The sequence below is a fragment of the Haliotis asinina genome, chromosome 5 (assembly GCF_037392515.1).
Source record: "Haliotis asinina isolate JCU_RB_2024 chromosome 5, JCU_Hal_asi_v2, whole genome shotgun sequence".
NCBI lineage: Eukaryota > Metazoa > Mollusca > Gastropoda > Lepetellida > Haliotidae > Haliotis > Haliotis asinina.
The window spans coordinates 44,410,009-44,428,413 of NC_090284.1; the positions used below are offsets into that span (position 1 = coordinate 44,410,009).

Here is an 18,405-nt window from a genome sequence, read left to right on the forward strand (position 1 = left end):
CAGCAAATCATGCTTGCCATAAAAGGCGACTATGCTTGTCGTAAGAGGCAACTAACGGGATCGGAAGGTCAGGCTTGCTGACTTGGTTGACACATGTCAACGGCTCCCAATTACGCAGATCGATTTTCATGTTGTTGATCACTGGATTGTCCGGTCCAGACTCAATTATTTACAGATCACCGCCATATAACTGGAATATTGCTGAGTGCAGCGTAAAATTAAACTCACTCACTCCACCCATCTTAATGTCTGGTCATTTAAAGTAGAGACGAGATGCAACACAATGTCCAGCAATATACCGCTTTATCAACTATCTATAATCATCAGTTGTCCATCTGTCACTCCAGCTGTCAACAGACATGTCCTATCAGCACTTTTGCAACCCTCCTCGGCAAATGCACTACACACCATCCCATTCAGACAAACATTGTCATCATGATAATATTATCATCAAATACCTTATTACCCATCAAACAATTATTGCGTTCTGTCTAGCTTGTTCACTTTTCCATCAAAATCTTCATCCATCTTTTCCCATTGGAATTGAATTCCATCAAACCATTCAAATTTCCATCACAATTGTTTTCACCCATCTATTGTGTAGGTATTAAATTCCATCAAACCATTCAAATTTCCATCACAGTTGTTTTCACCCATCTATTGTGTAGGTATTAAATTCCATCAAACCATTCAAATTTCCATCACAGTTGTTTTCACCCATCTATTGTGTGGGTATTAAATTCCATCAAACCATTCAAATTTCCATCACAATTGTTTTCACCCATCTAATGTGTATGTATTAAATTCCATCAAACCATTCACATTTCCATTACAATTGTTATCACATCTATCTTATTCCACCAATTTATCCATACTTCCATCGCCAGTCACTCCATCCATCAACCCCTATTTCTATCCTCCATCCATCCATCTCCTGTAGCCAAAGCTGCTATCCAGCCCTCCCACAGCTCCGATCAGCTTACGTGATGTCATCTGTCCGTGAACAGGCAGCTAATCTGAACCATCTTGTCACAGGGTGTTAAGAGCACAATGTGACTCTGTGAATACCAACAATAAGCCAAACATACAGGTGATGACACTGAGCTTCGCCAGCATCTTCGCAAAGCTCCACAATCAACCACTGCCCACAACCCTGCCCGCTTCTGCTCACACCTCCCCACCACCTCCGTGAAACCGTTGACCATCCTTCGATCTCACACCGACGTGCACAAGCAGATATTAGACTAACCTCAGTATCAATGTTTGCAAAAATAATGTTTCATTTTCATTGATGGCGCAGGGAGGAGGTCGAGAATCAATAATCTATCTCGCCGTCACAATAGCGATCTCAATAGCTGCCCCACGTGTTGCCGGAGAATAACGCATTTAACTCTGCACTGCCCTCCAGTGTCTCAATGGTACAGCAGGCGCTGATACACATGTTTTTAAGGTGTATGTATTAATATACAGGATGGTACAACTGGGCTCGCCATGGATGTACATCAATTGGCAAGTGTTTAGGACCTGATTGTTCGAGCCCCAGCAATATTTATCTTGACTTGGCAGTTCATTCCTCTAATAGCAGTGTTCATCTGAGCAGAGAGGACCATGGTCTCACTCTCAGCGCGTGTGTTATATGTGTAGTAATCCATGCACGACATAAGCATGCTGTTTGCAGGTAGGTTAGACAGGCTATTTACTGTTGGCACGTTATTGACCTCGGAGTGGAGATCGACTGGTGTATTAGTTTTGCAAAATGCATGATTCGAACTAGGAGATTTCAGTTTCTTGACAAGCTGTTGTTAGCGGGTTGGGATCTTAATTAATACCGAGTGAATATTGATATTGTTAGCGGAAATATTGAGCGCGCAATAAATCAGTGTCTGATGGGTTTTGTCACAACGAGTTGACTGGATACTTGCAAGCTGCTAAGCAAATAAAGCCTATATGATAAGGGCTATGATTGATATTTCTAATGTAGTGATATTTTTGTTATTGCTTGCAATGTTTGGTTGGGCTGAGTTGAGTTGTAGAGACAGTATCATAAGATGGTAGATTTATCATTATATAAGCATAGCATTTTCTGATGGTACTCAAAGTGTAGAATTTACACTTGAAGATGTTGCAAATAGCTCACTGTTTTATGCATTGGAATTGATTTTGTTGTTGCTGGGAAAATTGTTGTTTTTTCAGTTCTTGTTTTATGTCAATCAATTTGTATGTTTATTTTTTACATTTTTGTTGAAATGAGTATAATTATTATATTTGATTGCACTATATGCAATTTTCTTATTTTTTCTTGTATCATTAATTTATATCCAATTCGTGGAGAGTCATGTATCAGTAATTAACTTTGAACCATGTGTCAAGATTATAAATTAATTATTAAAAAATCATTTAAAGTAAGTGGAAGTAAATAACATATGATAATGTAACTTTTTTTGAAAATTAGAGATTTGTTTGAATAACCAACACAAAGACATTTTGCTTGTAAACAAATACATCTGAATATGGCCTTATTCTCTCAAAATATCATTTTGGAAGTAAGTCCTTATTTTAAGCATGGTTATATTATTCAGTGTTCAACAGTTGCCTAGTTGGGTCATGCTTTTTAAGACGGACGGACAAAAAAAATTTCAGAATACACATTAGTTGTAGTTATCTCCCCTTGCCTGTTAGATATATGGGTGTTGATTTATTTTTGTATTCATATTCAAGATTTCTTTAAAACACTGAATGTTTATATTCATCATATAAATATTATATCAGCCTGATTTATCAACAAGAGTTGAGGCAATATTTCTTATTTACAGTATAAATGTTCTAATAAAAACAACTACAGAATAAAATGTGGTTACTCTTTCAACATGTTGGTGCAATTTAAGTTAATTATTTATATTATCAACATGCTAATTACAAAAACTGTGCTGCTGAAACATTTGTTAACACTTCAGCATATGCTGGTCTAATTTATCTTCAGTCTTTTATAGTTCCTTACTGGCTTATCATAGCATCACTTTTCAAAGCGCTTAAGAAATGATGATATCTTGTGGTCACATGTGGTTGTGAAACTGCCGGAAACGCGGGTGATGTCAAAGAATTTGCTAATCGAGTAGCACCATGGAGAGATATTCCATTAATATTTCATCTATGATCTCTGATGGAGCTCCTTACAGTGCTGTATTTTGTATTGATTCTCATGTGTTAGCTGATAACTGCTGATTTACAACAAGCTCATTACAAGTATCCTGATTTTTTTATATCAGCTTGGCTAGATGGTTAGTGTTCTAGCCTTACACACCTTCAGTTTGGATTTGTGGTGCCTTACGTCTGTGACCAGTGCGGTGTAGAATTTAGTTTGCCCTGTAATTTTGTAACAAGACATTTTCCTGTAGCAGACTTTGGAATTTTATAGCAGTTCTTACGAGGATTACCTGATTATGAAGTAAAAATATTTATTTTGTTGACTTTTTCGGAAAAATTGTTTTTGACAGTTTTGACAGTTTAGGTTACAGCTTACTTCAAATCTGTGCTAATCATTTTTTTAGTGTGGGTGAATGTCATCTGACATTGATGATCTGATAATTGTGTTTTGATGCCTGTTATAGTGTGGTAAGGAGATTTTATTGCCAAGGTGCTGACTGAGGAACACTGTATGAAAGCATACTGATTCTAAAAAGTGTGTTTCAGTGCATTTTGTGATTAATTTTTCATGTTTCAGATGTTGGATCGGGAGCGATGAACACTTCACGGTAGTGTGGACAGACTTGAACCAGCCCAATGTAACTGTCGGTATCAACTGATATCTTTCTGCCATGACTGATATGGACAGACATATTCATCAAACCAATGATAGACTTGCTTGTATCAAACAGGTAAAGTACTCTAGGTTTTTATAGAGGTAGCTGGGTAGTCTAATGGTTAGAGTGTCTGCTTGTCACGCTGAAGTCGAATTGATTCTTCCCAACCCATGCTTGTCATAAAAGGCAGCTAATGGGATTGTTTGTTAAACTCAAATTGGTTGACACATGATGTTAACTCCTTAATTGTCTGGTCCAGACAGCTGTCATGTATAGAATATTACTGAATGTGGTGTAAAATAACAGACAGACAAACCAAAATTTAGTTTGAGTTAATTACTCTTATCTCTGTTCCCTATGAGGATCTTGGTTAGGAATGGTCTTCAACAACCTGAGCTTGAGAGAGTCAACTAACAGGGACAGTTGTCAGTCTTTTGGGCTTGGTTGATATCTGTCAGTGTATCCCAAATCAGTAGGATATTGCTCATGATATCAGTCACTGGATTATCTGGTCTAGGCTGAATTATTTACAGACCACTGTCATATTGATGAGAACAATGTTAACAAGTGTGCAATACTAACCCTTGCTTTGACTTTGCTATACATTCAAGTCTGCATCTGAACATAGATAATACAGTGGCCATATGGAAAAGAGGTCATAACTTGAATCCGTATTTTTAGCCTTGAAACAAACTTTATCAGGCCATTGTGGTTAACATTCTTCTTGATAAAAGTGAAGCAACTCACGAACCCTCCCACTCACTCACTCACTCACTCTCAAAGTGTTTCTTTACCAATACAGACTGATAAATAATAAGGATGCAATGTTCTATAAAGATAATATATAATGTATACCCACAACAAATATGCGTACACCTACACATGTACACACCCATGCATGCACAACTCACTCCATTACTCTCACACACACACGTACACACACACAACCTCAAAACTCACTAACCACAGAGCAAATCATGTACAGTGATAGAGATTCAATGTTATTCAGATGGAAATACAAAAGTATGTCATGAAACATAAAAACGCAAGTGTATATCATGCCAGCAAACTTTCAATAATGCTTATTGATCAGAAGGGAAATGTACGGCAATGATTTCAAATTAATTCACCTGTGGTGCGACAGATGGTTTCTCACACACAAACACCATTGTACATCCCTGACATAAGATACCACTGCGCTACAGTCATTACTAAGACCACATCAGCACAGCCCCAGCTTACCTACACGGGATTGTTTCAATCACAAAACATTTGGAGGCCATTAACGCACAAGATCAATTTTTCATGACGCATAAATCAACTTCCTAACCTCTTTTGTCATTAGGAGAATCTGATTATTGGGCGAGAGATACGTTACACCTGATTGTGTTTGCGTTGAGCGAATTCAAGGCAGAAGCTTCCCTTCAATCAAGTCAATGCTGTTGCCGTGACCAGTGCTAATATTTGGTTGTTAGAATCTGGCTGAATTCTTGTAGGCTTCAAGCCAAGCACTAAGAGTTTGTGCATTAGTTTGATTAAAGCGAGTCCCCTGAGGAGAGAGACTGATCCTACTCAGTGGTTGTATATGCAGCAGGTCTGGAGTATAGTCAGGAGCAGGTCTAGAGTATAGTCGGGAGTTGCCAGACTACCTCTTATCAACAACTTAGGCTTTCCTTGTCCCACATACTGTTTCTCATGGATGATTACTGTTACAGATTGTAGTTGTGGTGTATTGTCTACTGTATGTAAACGAGATTTGTGTTGGTGGATTAGCCTGGAGCAAGTTGATCTCTCTTGTGAGGAGTCTGTGTTGTAGTTCTTTAGTGTCACAATTTCCGTCCCTGGTATCTGGGGTGGTGGAGGGTGGTGGAGTCCAGGTGGTGTTGGGGATGGGGTAAAGAGGTTTTTCGTGGTGGGATCAGTTTCATGGAGGTGTTCAAGGATCAGAGAAAGGTGGGTAGGGGTCAACAGTTGTGGGGTTGAGAGGTTAGGGTTGTAATGGTAGGTCAAGTTTGGTTGGACAAGAATGACTGGTGGTGAGTTTAGTACTGGGTTTTGGAGATAACAGGGATTTGGTGAGGGGTCAATCTCGTTCTGGGGAGTGGAGTTGGTGGGGTGGACGAGGTTGGCTGTTGAAAAAAAAGGACAAAAACAATGTAGAGGTTTCATCAACAAAAATGTGAACTTTTGACTTGAATGGTATGATGTCTGATTTTTAAACTTACGAAGAAAACAATACAAAAAATGTTTTCACAGACAGATTTTATATTCTGGGTTTCAGTCAGTCATGGCAGAAGACTGTTTTAAGTATATCTGGATATTTTGAAATATGCATCACTGAGACTCATTTTCCAAAGCTAGAGTATCTGTACGTCATTTTTTGAAGGTTAATAAGTCCTATCAATATTTGTTCTGAAAGGGCAGTGATCAGGTATCAAAGTATGAGAAATCTGAGAAAAGAAAAGAATTAAATATGTGATATTAAATGTTTCACAACTGACATTTTAGACGCAGTCTGTATGGTGTCTGCGTAACCCCTAAAATGTCTTGAAAATGTCTTTAAACATCTCTCTGAGGCCAGAGTTAATGACCTCTATGACCCCTTACTGGCAATATAATGGAATGTATTTTCGGCACAACTGATTGTGTAATATCAGACAGTGTTTTCAGTGTCCATCTTCAGATACCAGGTATTTATGTTTTAGATTAATCTTTTCACATCAAAGGAAAAATGGCCGAAATATCTATTTGATTGATTTGTTAGCATGGAGACTGGTCAATGTGATGAGGAGCAGGAGGACTGAATACCACTGCATTAAATTAAATCATTATAGTGCTGTGCTGTGCTGATGATGATGACGATGATGATGATGATGATGATGATGATGATGATGATGATGATGAATAATTTGGTGTTTCTTGTTATTTTGTTGTTTGTATGTTGTTTTATGCTGCATTCAGCAGTAATATTATTCCAGCTGTCTAATGGCAGTAAATAAACGAGTCTGGGCCAGAAAATCCAGTGATCAACATCATGAGCATAAATCTACTTGATTGATATGCAGTGACGTGTCATCAAGTTACCGAGCCTGACCACCTGATCCTATCTGTCGGGCAATGATCAGGGAATGCTTCCATCAGATGTGACACATACTTTAAGTATTTGATTTGTCATCAGTTACATCTTGTGAGTGAGTGAGTGAGGGAGTGTTTTGTTGACAAACATGTGACAAATAGAAAGACCATCTCCTTTTCTCACAGCACTATTGCTGAGGAATATTTGATGTCACTTAATGTTTATTTTATTTCTTGTTTGATGCGACACACAATGTTAGGCCCAAAGGCCCAAGACTTTTTAACAAATCAGACCAGAAAAATATAAGTATGAAAATGTTTTCCCTTCTTATATTGATAAGTTGCATAAGAACAAAATATTTACTGTTACTATCTATACAAATAAATAATTTGAAATGTTATCATTGTAACTTGTAATTTATGCAAAAAACATCGAAGTGTAACAAATTATCATGAATAGGGATGGGAATTCAATAACATATATTTGAATTTGGTGTTTTAGATTGATTTCATCGTGCCTACTCAGGGGAAGGTTTGGGTCAAAGTCAATATCCTCCCCTCTAAAAAATTACTTATGGATTTGATTGGTAGCATATGGCATTCATAAACCCTTAGTAAACTATAGTTACAACAGGTGGTAACGTTACAAACAATTTTTGGATCAGTACCAAGAGCCACACAGTCATATGACAGTGGTCTATACAGACTCAGGTCAATATTGTGAGCGTTAATAGGTCTACAATGACCCACCATAACCCATGTCTCTGAGTCATTTCTCACAACAAGAATGGGTTGCTTAGAACCAATTCGAACCCAGGAACCCTTCCTTTGGCACTCTTGTTGTTGGTGGTGAGGATGAATCCGTATTAAGGGAGACGGCTGCCTGACTTGAACTCAGGGGAAAATGTAGGATTTCATTAAGATAATGCTATTTCTAGAACTCTATGTACAGCAGTTTACAGCTGTAGATGTCTTTCAGTTGAAAGCACTAATATGTCTTTAACAAAGGTTTGGAATCAGCCACAAAGTTTTACTGATAATTATAGAATATTGTTAATTGAGGTAAGTGCATCAACTTTTCTGTGAAAGGATTTGCTCCATTGTTCCAAAGTTTTCAAGAGTAAACCATAAATGTGTTTATTGACTATGATCTTAACAAAGGAACTGTGTTCTGATAAAGCAAAATGCATTTTCCGATAATCTTTAATTATTAATTGGAAAAATCCCTCAGCATAAAACTTCAAATTATGCAAATGGGTCTAAGGATTCAGGTGCATCAATGTTATCAAAGGTAATGTCATCAGTGGTTTCTTATGTTATCAAAAAAAAATAGTCTTCAAAGGTATGGTTTTATCAAAGATGCAGCAGCCATCAGTGGTCACATACTTTCAAAGATGCAGCCATCAATGCTCACATGCTTTCAAAGAAGCTGTGGTCAATGCTCACATATATGTATATATATTATGAAAGATGCGGTCATCAGTGGTCACATACTATCAAAGATGCCATCAATGCTCACATATTATCAAAGATGCAGCCATCAATGCTCACATATTATCAAAGATGCAGCCATCAATGCTCACATATTTCCAAAGATGCAGCCATCAATGCTCACATATTACCAAAGATGCAGCCATCAATTCTCACATATTACCAAAGATGCCGCCATCAGTGGTCACATACTATCAATGATGCAGCTATCAATGCTCACATACTTTCAAACATCCTGCCAGAGATGAGGCTCTGATGATGCAAATTATCAGAGATACAGTAAACTAGATGTCATCAATTGTGGAAATTCAAAATGAAGTTTCAAATCTCTTTAATACAATCAAGAAGGAGAACTCAAATTACTAAATGGAAATGAAATCCTGAAAATCATAAACCTCAAATTATGTTCCGATAAATTTTTTTTAATAAGGCTTATATCCTGTTAAACGTATTAATCAAAGGTCTAGTTTCAAGTAAACCTGATTGTAATGGTACACCAGAGGGAATGCTATGAAAGAAGTTCCATAAATCTTGTTCATGGTATGAAAGAGAATGACTGAAATCGGGTAAATCGTAAAACAAAATGTTTTGTGTAGCTCATGATAGAATGAAAGATAAGGATGGACATGACCGATAGACCTCAATTCATTTCAGATTGACTACTGCTGTCATAGTCTAGCATATGTTAGGAGTAGAAGCTGCATGAAGAAATCATTTAAGACATTCATCAACTTTTAGAAAAATGGTATTCAAAAATATAGAAAATATGGAGTATACAAACCATGCATCTGGGATCATATGTTCAGAATTGTTATCTTAAAATGTTGAACTATGCAAAATCGGAAAAAAACATCTACATTCTTCCACCTCCAAGGAGATGATTACAGCGGAAACATTACGAAAAGTGCTTCAGCAGATGTATGTGATGAAAGCATGTGATGTGTGGTTTCCAAACCAAATACAATCATCGTTTCTTTGGCAAACACTACTTGAGGGCTCAACAAGAATGTTTCAATCTTTCAAACAGGGCAATTAAATGATATTTACTGTATGTCAGTACACTAAGCATCATTTGAATGTTGCTGCAAGGATTACGAACAAACCATAGGTCTATATCCACTTAGGAGGCAATGGTTATGAAAGTGAATTGACTCAAACAGAAATAACTTCAGCACTTATTTCCTGCACTATCGTCCAGTAGCGCTTTCATACTCTAATAATAGAGTGTTTTCAGAAATACTTATGATGCCTTTCTATAAATAAAGACTTTCTGGGGTGTCTGGCCAAGCAGAAGGGCCTTTGGAGTAAGACGGAACTAGCGCTGATCTCCTCCGTATGGTGATGATGTACGCCCATAAATTACTCTTCTCCTGTGCCGGGTGCTGTAAAAAGAAGGAATCTTGGAAGATGTAACAAAAGACACAAGTTTGGAATTCAGTGGAGATGATTCCTTGTACTCGGGCTGAGGTGTTTTTAGGTTTTCTTGATTGAAGCAGGATGGCAGCAAAATGTGGGCAATTACATATTTCAGAGTGTTAGACTTGTTTTCAAAGAGTCACTTTGAGAGGGTATCGCTGCATGAAGAAAGTGAAGGTGTTTGAAGTGTTTTGAAAAACAGGAAAGCATGTTTTGAAAAGGAAAGGGTTTTTGGCTACCTCACAGATTGTCAGAAAATATTTTGAAATTTTGAGAATTTTCGTTTTCAAACTGATTCAGCATGGTTTATCATGTTTTATTTATTATATACAATGCAGGATATAAAAATACGTGTTTGATAGACCCATGTGTGTCATATACAATTTGGAGAAATTCTGTAAATACTTATTTTTCTAATGTAATCTAAAACATGAACGCCAGAGTGCAGTATGTCTTGGTTTTCAGCTGATAAATATTCCACTAAGAATGTATGGCATTTACTTGCACAAATTATATAAATGGATATCCAGGGAGGGGTAGAGTGATTTAAAAGGAGCAATACTCAAATGTATCATGTTATGCTTAACAAATGTACAAGTTAACTGATGCCTTTGTTTGAGGTAGTGGGTGATACAGATTAAACCCTGAGCCTAGACTTTCTAAGCTATCTGAGCGCTAAGGTAGTTATAAGTAAATATTCATGTATGGCGCTTACGACTATCTTAGCGCTAAAGTGGTTAAAAAGTCTAGGCTCAGGTTGATAAGATAGCACATTGTAGGGGATAGACCATAGTGTGACTGGTAGATGATAGATAATGGTTGATGATGGTGCAGGACAGATAGTAATGGAATATAGTAAAAAAACTGCACAATGGTTAATGGTAGTATGAGAAGACAATGGTTGAGGGTCATAAAGGATAAACAATGGTTGTATGTGGTAAAAGATAGACAGACAATGGTTGAATGTAGTAATAAATAAACAATGGCTGATGGTGGTAAAAGGTAGGCAATGGTTGATGATGGTAAAAGACACTCAGTGGTTGGATATTGTAAAAGATTATCAATTGTTGATGTCAGAATATGGTAGAAGATAGCCAACTGTTGATGTTTGTAGGATATAGAGGAAGACAGACACAAGTTATTAGTGATGGTCTTCGCAATAACAGGGTAAACGATGAAACAGTCAGAAACAGTCAATGACATGTCTCCATCCTTGTTAAGTCATTAATCAACCATTTATATTTATGTAAACGTTTAAAGACAAGGCGTTGGGCACCTACTTCAACAAGCAAGGGCTTGAATATCTGTCAGTCACCAAGCTTGAGTGATAGACCAATCAACTGAATGTGAAACAAATTACATGAAAACGGAAAAAGTTTAACCTGTCAATAAATGATTTATGTTTGCCATGAAGTATGAATATGCTGCTTGCTCTATTAACTCTCTGAGGCAAAAGAAGCCCCTCTGTCTTGGAAGTGTTTTCTGATTGATCAGCTGTAGATGCAATTATTATGCGTGATCAGAACAGGTAGTATATATAATAAATCATACTTGGTTTCAGTCATATTTCAGTTATATGAAGAATGTTGGGATTTTTAGTTTTATCATCCTGACAGGAATATTATTAAGAAACAAATGTTTTCTAGAATCCTTCAGTGGATGTTTTCAGGATTTCTTTAAATATACTAAATAATTTGTCTTTTATTTTTACAATTTTATATTTTTTGCTGTTTGAAATAATAGTTTAAAAAACATATTCTTGTTAAGCACTGAGCCACAAAATGCTTTGCTGTGAAGGTATTTTTGAATTTGGAAGTTTGATGTATTTGTATTGTTTTATTAATTTTTCGAAAACTTCATTCGTCATTTACCAAACTTTAAAGATTATCATTAAGATTGTCACTTCATGGCTGGAATACTGCTGATGTAGCAAAAAATCTTGCATGACTTCAGTTGATAAATGCACATCACAAAATACAGGAAGTACCAGATTCAGTCCCTTCAGTTAGAGTTACCCACCCTTGTTGCCACTTAAAACAAAATGACTGTTTACTTGATATGGGTTTCAAGTTTCTTGCCAGTTATCATAAGAGACTGAAACAGCTTGTTTTCATTTCATATAAACTATACATTCATTTGGGAATTGACTTCAGATGAGACAATTCAATGAGAAAATGAGTCTTGCATAGTATAGTATTGCAATGGTTGGTAGCAATAGACTATTGCTTTCGTTGTCGCAATAGAATGTAACAATAGACTATCAGTGTTGCAATAGTTGTTTCCCCATAAATTGTCACTGCTGGTATGAAACCATTTGGTTGAATGTTTATAAGTTTCCACTTCAATGTAATGACCTCCCTAACATCTTCAGAGAACTGTATGATATCAAAGAAGGGCGTGCAGTGCAGCTGTAAGAAAGACTTGTGATGCCACACACAGTCGCTTTATGACATTAGTCGTAATCTAGTATTTTGTTCCTGGTCTTTGAGTATGCTGACAAGACCTTGTTACTTGGTTGAATGAGAAGACAAGTTCACTTGTTTGACATTCATATTCTATAAGCGTGGTTGAGTTATCTTCAATATTAAAATGCCCTTTTCACCATGATTCTTATGAGTTCGGTAGAGTGATGTCTAAACTGCACTCGACTAGCCCAAAAGGCTGTATAATCTCCTTCAGAAACACAACCTGCATATGCATGAGAGGCATCACATGTCATCTGCAGCTTGTACGGGTTTGGAGTTCCAGGGAAAGCAGGTTACATTTAAATCTCGCTTAAAAACAAAAAAAGTAATGCTGGGTGTGGAATGGAAAATTGCACGTCTGTGATGATATGAAGTCATGTGATAGTTATCATGCGTTTAGTCATACATACATACTGTTATCAGAGGCAAATAACAGGATCAAGTGGTCAGGACCTCTGAGCTGGTTGATGCACGTTCTTATGTGTCAGTCACTCTATTATTTGGTTGAGACGTTATTTACAAACAGTCACGTAGCTAGAATATTGATGAGTGCGATGGGAAACAACAAACAAACAAACAAACATAACAGGCTTTTGTCATGTTATCCTATGCTGACAGGTTATTTGCTTGTTTGTTCGAAGAATTGAAGTTGGCGGATGTTGATGAGAGTTTCAAGACAGATCAGTAGGGGTACCATGATGCATCGATACATCGATACTTTTTCTTAGATGACAACTGTGGATACATTCAAAATTGTATCAGTATTATTTTTAAAAGAATCAGTTTAAATATGGTTATGTACTGTTTACTTCCTGTAATAGTTTAATGTTATGAATGATTATTTTTCAGTTTAATGTTATGAATGATTATTTTTCAGTTTAATGTTATGAATGATTATTTTTCACGTACTTAGATGGAAAATTAGAAATTTGTAATCTCTGAGAGTAAAAAATGTTGATTTTTTCATGAACAGTTATAAAATAAGAAATATTAATGTTCAAAGCGTAAGTAAATTTATGCAGTAAGGCGCGAACAAATGTATCATGATGCTATCAAGTTGTACATCGGTATTGTGATACGTGTCAATCTATGAAACTTATGTATCATGACATCCCTACTGAAGAGACTGTTTGTTGATAGTGGATGCACACATTCTGACTTCATTCCAAAATATAAATAAATGCCATATTAATATGTAATTTTGATCCATTTTGAAGCTAAAATGAACAGATAATAAAAATTGATTTTAAAAAATGAAAGACTATTCTTATACAAGATCTTATGAAAAAGGTAACAATGGGCTGCAAGGATTCCATTAAGAAAGGTGAAATTCATGTAAATAATTGATGAAGGATTAATTATTGTAATTTCCTTTTGACTGGGCTCCTTCCTTGTCTCACTGTAACTTAACATTCTTTTTAATTGTCTAACCATCTTTGAAAGTTTCTGGCAGAAAAAAAAAATATTATGTTTCCGCTTACAATCTGTTTTGATGATTGGACAAGTTTTTTTTCTTGTAAATGTAACCAGATGTTCAATGAGTGTCACAGTTTGAAGACAGCTTGAGAACAAGTTAACAGATAAAGATGCACTTCATCGTTTATTGAAAGATTTCTGTTGTAAACTCTACAGGCACGCGTGACCATGGTGGACAAATAAACAGTCTGTTCTCGAGTGTTGAATAATTTGGGTAATCAGGGGTTTTCGTGTCAGCTTTCTATGTAGAACATCACTGTTCAAAACAAGCTTCAGACCATTAATTTTTTGGAATAATTATTTCATTTTAATTTTTGGGGAAGCTGTTTTCAATATTGCTGGATTCTGTTTCCTTTCTATAACTGAGCAGTGTGATCAGTTTCACGTATGTTATCAGGACGACTAATTTCTATGTGCTAATATTTACACTGGATAATATAATCCAAACAAGTTATGAAGCTGCAATCTAATCTAGTTACTGAAAAATTACACACATCTTGAATACAAATTCAATAAATCAACTGATTCTGTTAATTGCATGTAACTGTACCACAATCTATAAGATTGTGAATCATTCATAGCTTGATTGTTGTTAAAAGGGGCGTAAAATAATATGCTCACTAAATCAATTGTACCTCATAATATCAATCACAGATTTGTAAGGGCAAGGTTTCTTAACTCCCAGGCAACCATAGGCAGTGATATTGCTGAGTTTGCATTGATATGATGTAGAAAAACAACCAATAAATGTAACCCAAACACCACTTCATGATGTTAGCTCTGAGAAAAGTGAATGCTGTCGAGTACTTCTCATGTGCTAGTACCTTGATGACTACTTCAGTGTTGTAATAACATCATAACAACTACTTCTGTGTTTTGTTACAGCACCTACAGAACCCAGGCGGCTTTCAGAATGCAGCAAGGGAACTGTTAGAATGGTGCTCTGATACCCGCGCCTTTCAGCATCAGTTTGAGGATGCTCTTATGAACTGTCTGACCGTATGTACCTTCTTTTCATTGTCACCTTATGCTTTGTTCCCTTGCATACTGAACAAATTTCATTTTGGACTGAGCACATATTTAAGATCTTTCAGTCTCTAATGAGATATAAAAGGATGTAAAACTGAAAATGATAAATATAATATCTTATTTGGTTCAAATAACTATAAATGTGCTGATGTTGTGTTTAACTATGCTGCAAAATATAATTTGTTCAGTATAAGCATCAATGGTTAAATGGGCACTTAATGTTATATTAAGTGTCCATGGTAGATGTTTTACACTTTATGATCTAGATCCATGCATGTTACCAAATGTTGTAGACCATCACAGACTGAACCTCATATACAATTTCTTATGGTTTCTTCGGCTTAAACTGGTCCTTAAACTGTTACATGCATGTCTTCCTGTGGTGATTTCAAGGAAGACTGGTCATAGCTATTCATTCGATGCTTGTCTCTTAGGGGGATTGCAAGGTAGACTGGGCTCCCAGTATCACATGCTAGACTCATAATTGTGATTTCAAGGAAGACAGGTCCCAGCTATTCATTCGATGCTTGTCTCTTAGGGGTTTGCAAGGTAGACTAGACTGCCAGTATCACATGCTTGACTCCTAGTTGTGATTTCAAGGATGACAGGTCCCAGCTATTCATTCAATGCTTGTCTCTTAGGGGGATTGCAAGGTAGACTAGGCTCCCAGTATCACATGCTTGACTCCTAGTTGTGATTTCAAGGAAGACAGGTCCCAACCTTACTGTATGCTTGTCTCCAGTGAGGGGCCCCAGTAGGACTTGGTTCCCAGTATCAAATGCATGTCTTCCTGTGGGGATTTCAGGAGAAAACTGTTCCCTTGTATCAAGTGCTTGTCTCCATATCATGATTCTGAGGAAGAATGGATCCCGACTAGTCAGTGCTTGTCTACCTCTTGGGATTCTGAGAAAAAATGGATCCCGACTATTTAGTGCTTGTCTCCCTCTCGAGATTCTGAGAAAGAATGGATCCTGACTATTCAATGCTTGTCTCCCTATCAGGATTCTGAGGAAGAACAGTTCCCAACTATTAAATGGTTCTTTCCTATAGGTATTTCTGGGACCGATAGTTCCCCAGTATCCAGTGCTTGACCCTGATGGGGATTCGGAGGAAGGATCAGTTACAAGTGTCAGTCTGTATTGGGATTTCAGGGAAGAACACTTTCCAAGAAGCAACTTAAGATTATTGTGTGGTTGGGCTCTGTGAAGTAGGGTGATTATAAATGGATTGTTGTTCATGCTTCCAACTGCTGGTTTGTCTGATCCAGACTTGACATTCTTCTGCCTCACTCACCTGATTATCACAGACTGACTCACTCCACCCTAGAGACATTACTCCAGAATGTCATTCACAAATATCCGATATTTTTCCTCAACTTATGTCATACAGCAGTGGAAATACCATGGCATTGTTCTGTAAGGTGTTTGCCACTGTTAACGTCGTGACACGTATGAATATTCATATTCATGTGATATGTTTATTGTGTCACTGTACTGGCAGCTTGCCTGTAATCTTTTCAGGCACATGACTCTGTCTTATTTATTCTTCAGTAGCAACAAAGCACATATCAATGAATTGATTAAGTTGACAGGGCGCAGGATCAGGTGGAATTTGTGGTCAATTTGGGATTGCTCCGAAGTAAATAAATATCAACCTCAGACTAATTTTGTGAAGTAAATGTAATAGTGTGATCAGTTTTTATTCGCACTGTTGGTTTTGGTTTGAAATCGGACTTCTTGTCAGTCAGACTGAAAGATGCCAGACTCACTCCGGAATGACATTGTAAGCTGGAAGAGCAAGGTCTAGATAGGTCCTTTACTCGACCTAATTTCCACCGGAATATCTCGCAGAGAATTAAAAAATCGTGCTAGCATGGTCAGGATCCCCCCAGATTGTAGACTTGTTAGAAACTTGTGACGATATTACATTATCATTGATTTCTCAGAAGTACAGAGACAATTTACAGCGGAGCATTACGCCTTACGTCAATGAGATGCATTTGGAATGCAAAAAAAGAAGATGGAATAAGTGTATTAGCTCTAACATGTTTGAGAAACAAGGCAACTTTTCTGCAGATACACCAGCTCGATTCATGAATATTTTAGATCCTTTAGATCATATCAGACAAATCTCTTAAAACAAAAATGCTGGCCAAATGTTTTTCATCATTATAAAATGAGTACAACTTGCTGGACTGTGTTTGATGTTACAGTGCGTGAACTTGGACAAGGATAAATTTATTCATCAACATCCGTATCAATTTGAGATTGATCAGATCTGTGTGATTGGCCTAGCTTGAGGTTATAGAAACTCTGGAAGTCATGTCAATTGTAGGGTTCATGTTAACAAAATTTATTGTAAAAAAAAAAGACAGAGTTTTCTGAGCTTGAGAAAAGTGATATTTTCACAGCAATGGCAGAGATTCGATATTTTCATTGCAGTGAAAATATATTTGTAACAGAGCTGCTTCATGGCGAAGTAAAGTTTTCTGTCCAGTACCTCGTTACAAAACACAGTAAATGGCATTGTAAGCATATGCATATCACCAAACACATTCGGTCAGCAAGTTGGAGCTTCAGGTGACCAGCCTCCACCAATAAGGTAATCACCAAGACCTTCACGGTCAGCAAGTTGGATCTTCAGGTGACCAGCCTCCACCAATAAGGTGATCACCAAGACCTTCACGGTCAGCAAGTTGGATCTTCAGGTCACCAGCCTCCACCAATAAGGTGATCACCAAGACCTTCACGGTCAGCAAGTTGGATCTTCAGGTGACAAGCCTCCACCGATAAGGTGATCACCAAGACCTTCACGGTCAGCAAGTTGGATCTTCAGGTCACCAGCCTCCACCAATAAGGTGATCACCAAGACCTTCACGGTCAGCAAGTTGGATCTTCAGGTGACAAGCCTCCACCAATAAGGTGATCACCAAGACCTTCACGGTCAGCAAGTTGGATCTTCAGGTCACCAGCCTCCACCAATAAGGTGATCACCAAGACCTTCACGGTCAGCAAGTTGGATCTTCAGGTGACAAGCCTCCACCGATAAGGTGATCACCAAGACCTTCACTCAGTGAGTGCAGTTTGGAGTGACTGTCCATCTCTATGTTGTATGGAGTCAACACCTCGCTTTGTGCAAGTTTACCTCAGTTCAAAACACTCGTGTGACATGCTGGCAGCATTTGAAATTGGCATTTTATGTACAGTGGTTTTATTTCACCTCATTGTCAAATCCTATGTGTATGTTTGTGTGTGGTAATTATGTATTTGTACACCAGTACCAAGTTTGGACATAGTCTTAGATAGTATTTGAAAAATAACCATTATTTGAAAGATAGTAACCGATATCTGTTGTTTTTTCTTTTGTCAAATGTAGAAATATTTCTTAGCATAAAAGTAAACAGTCTTTTTTACAGTTGGAAGAATTTGGATTTTGTTAATCTATTCTCCTTGTATTGGTAATATTTTAATTTAAGGAAATGAAACTGAAGTATGTAAAAAAAAGAATTTTTCATATACTAGTGTCTTGTGAAATATGATGTATCTCTCTTCTTGCGACATGAAGAACATCACTCAGTGACAGATGCATCATGTTTCATGGGACACATGAAATATCATCAGTTATTTTCTCAATTAATAGTTGCAGATGTTGAT

At 37.0% G+C, this 18,405-nt stretch overlaps 1 protein-coding gene across 4 annotated transcripts in view; it reads left to right on the top strand.

Annotated features, from left to right (window-relative positions):
- Positions 1-18,405, top strand: part of LOC137284581 (zinc finger MIZ domain-containing protein 1-like) — a 154,919-nt gene that overhangs the window by 38,645 nt on the left and 97,869 nt on the right. For all 4 annotated transcript variants that reach the window (XM_067816446.1, XM_067816447.1, XM_067816448.1 and 1 more), the window contains exons 2-3: positions 3,722-3,875; positions 14,609-14,722. In XM_067816446.1, the coding sequence (XP_067672547.1) occupies positions 3,816-3,875; positions 14,609-14,722 (174 nt within the window). In that variant the 5' untranslated portion in view covers positions 3,722-3,815. The remainder of the gene's footprint in view (positions 1-3,721; positions 3,876-14,608; positions 14,723-18,405) is intronic.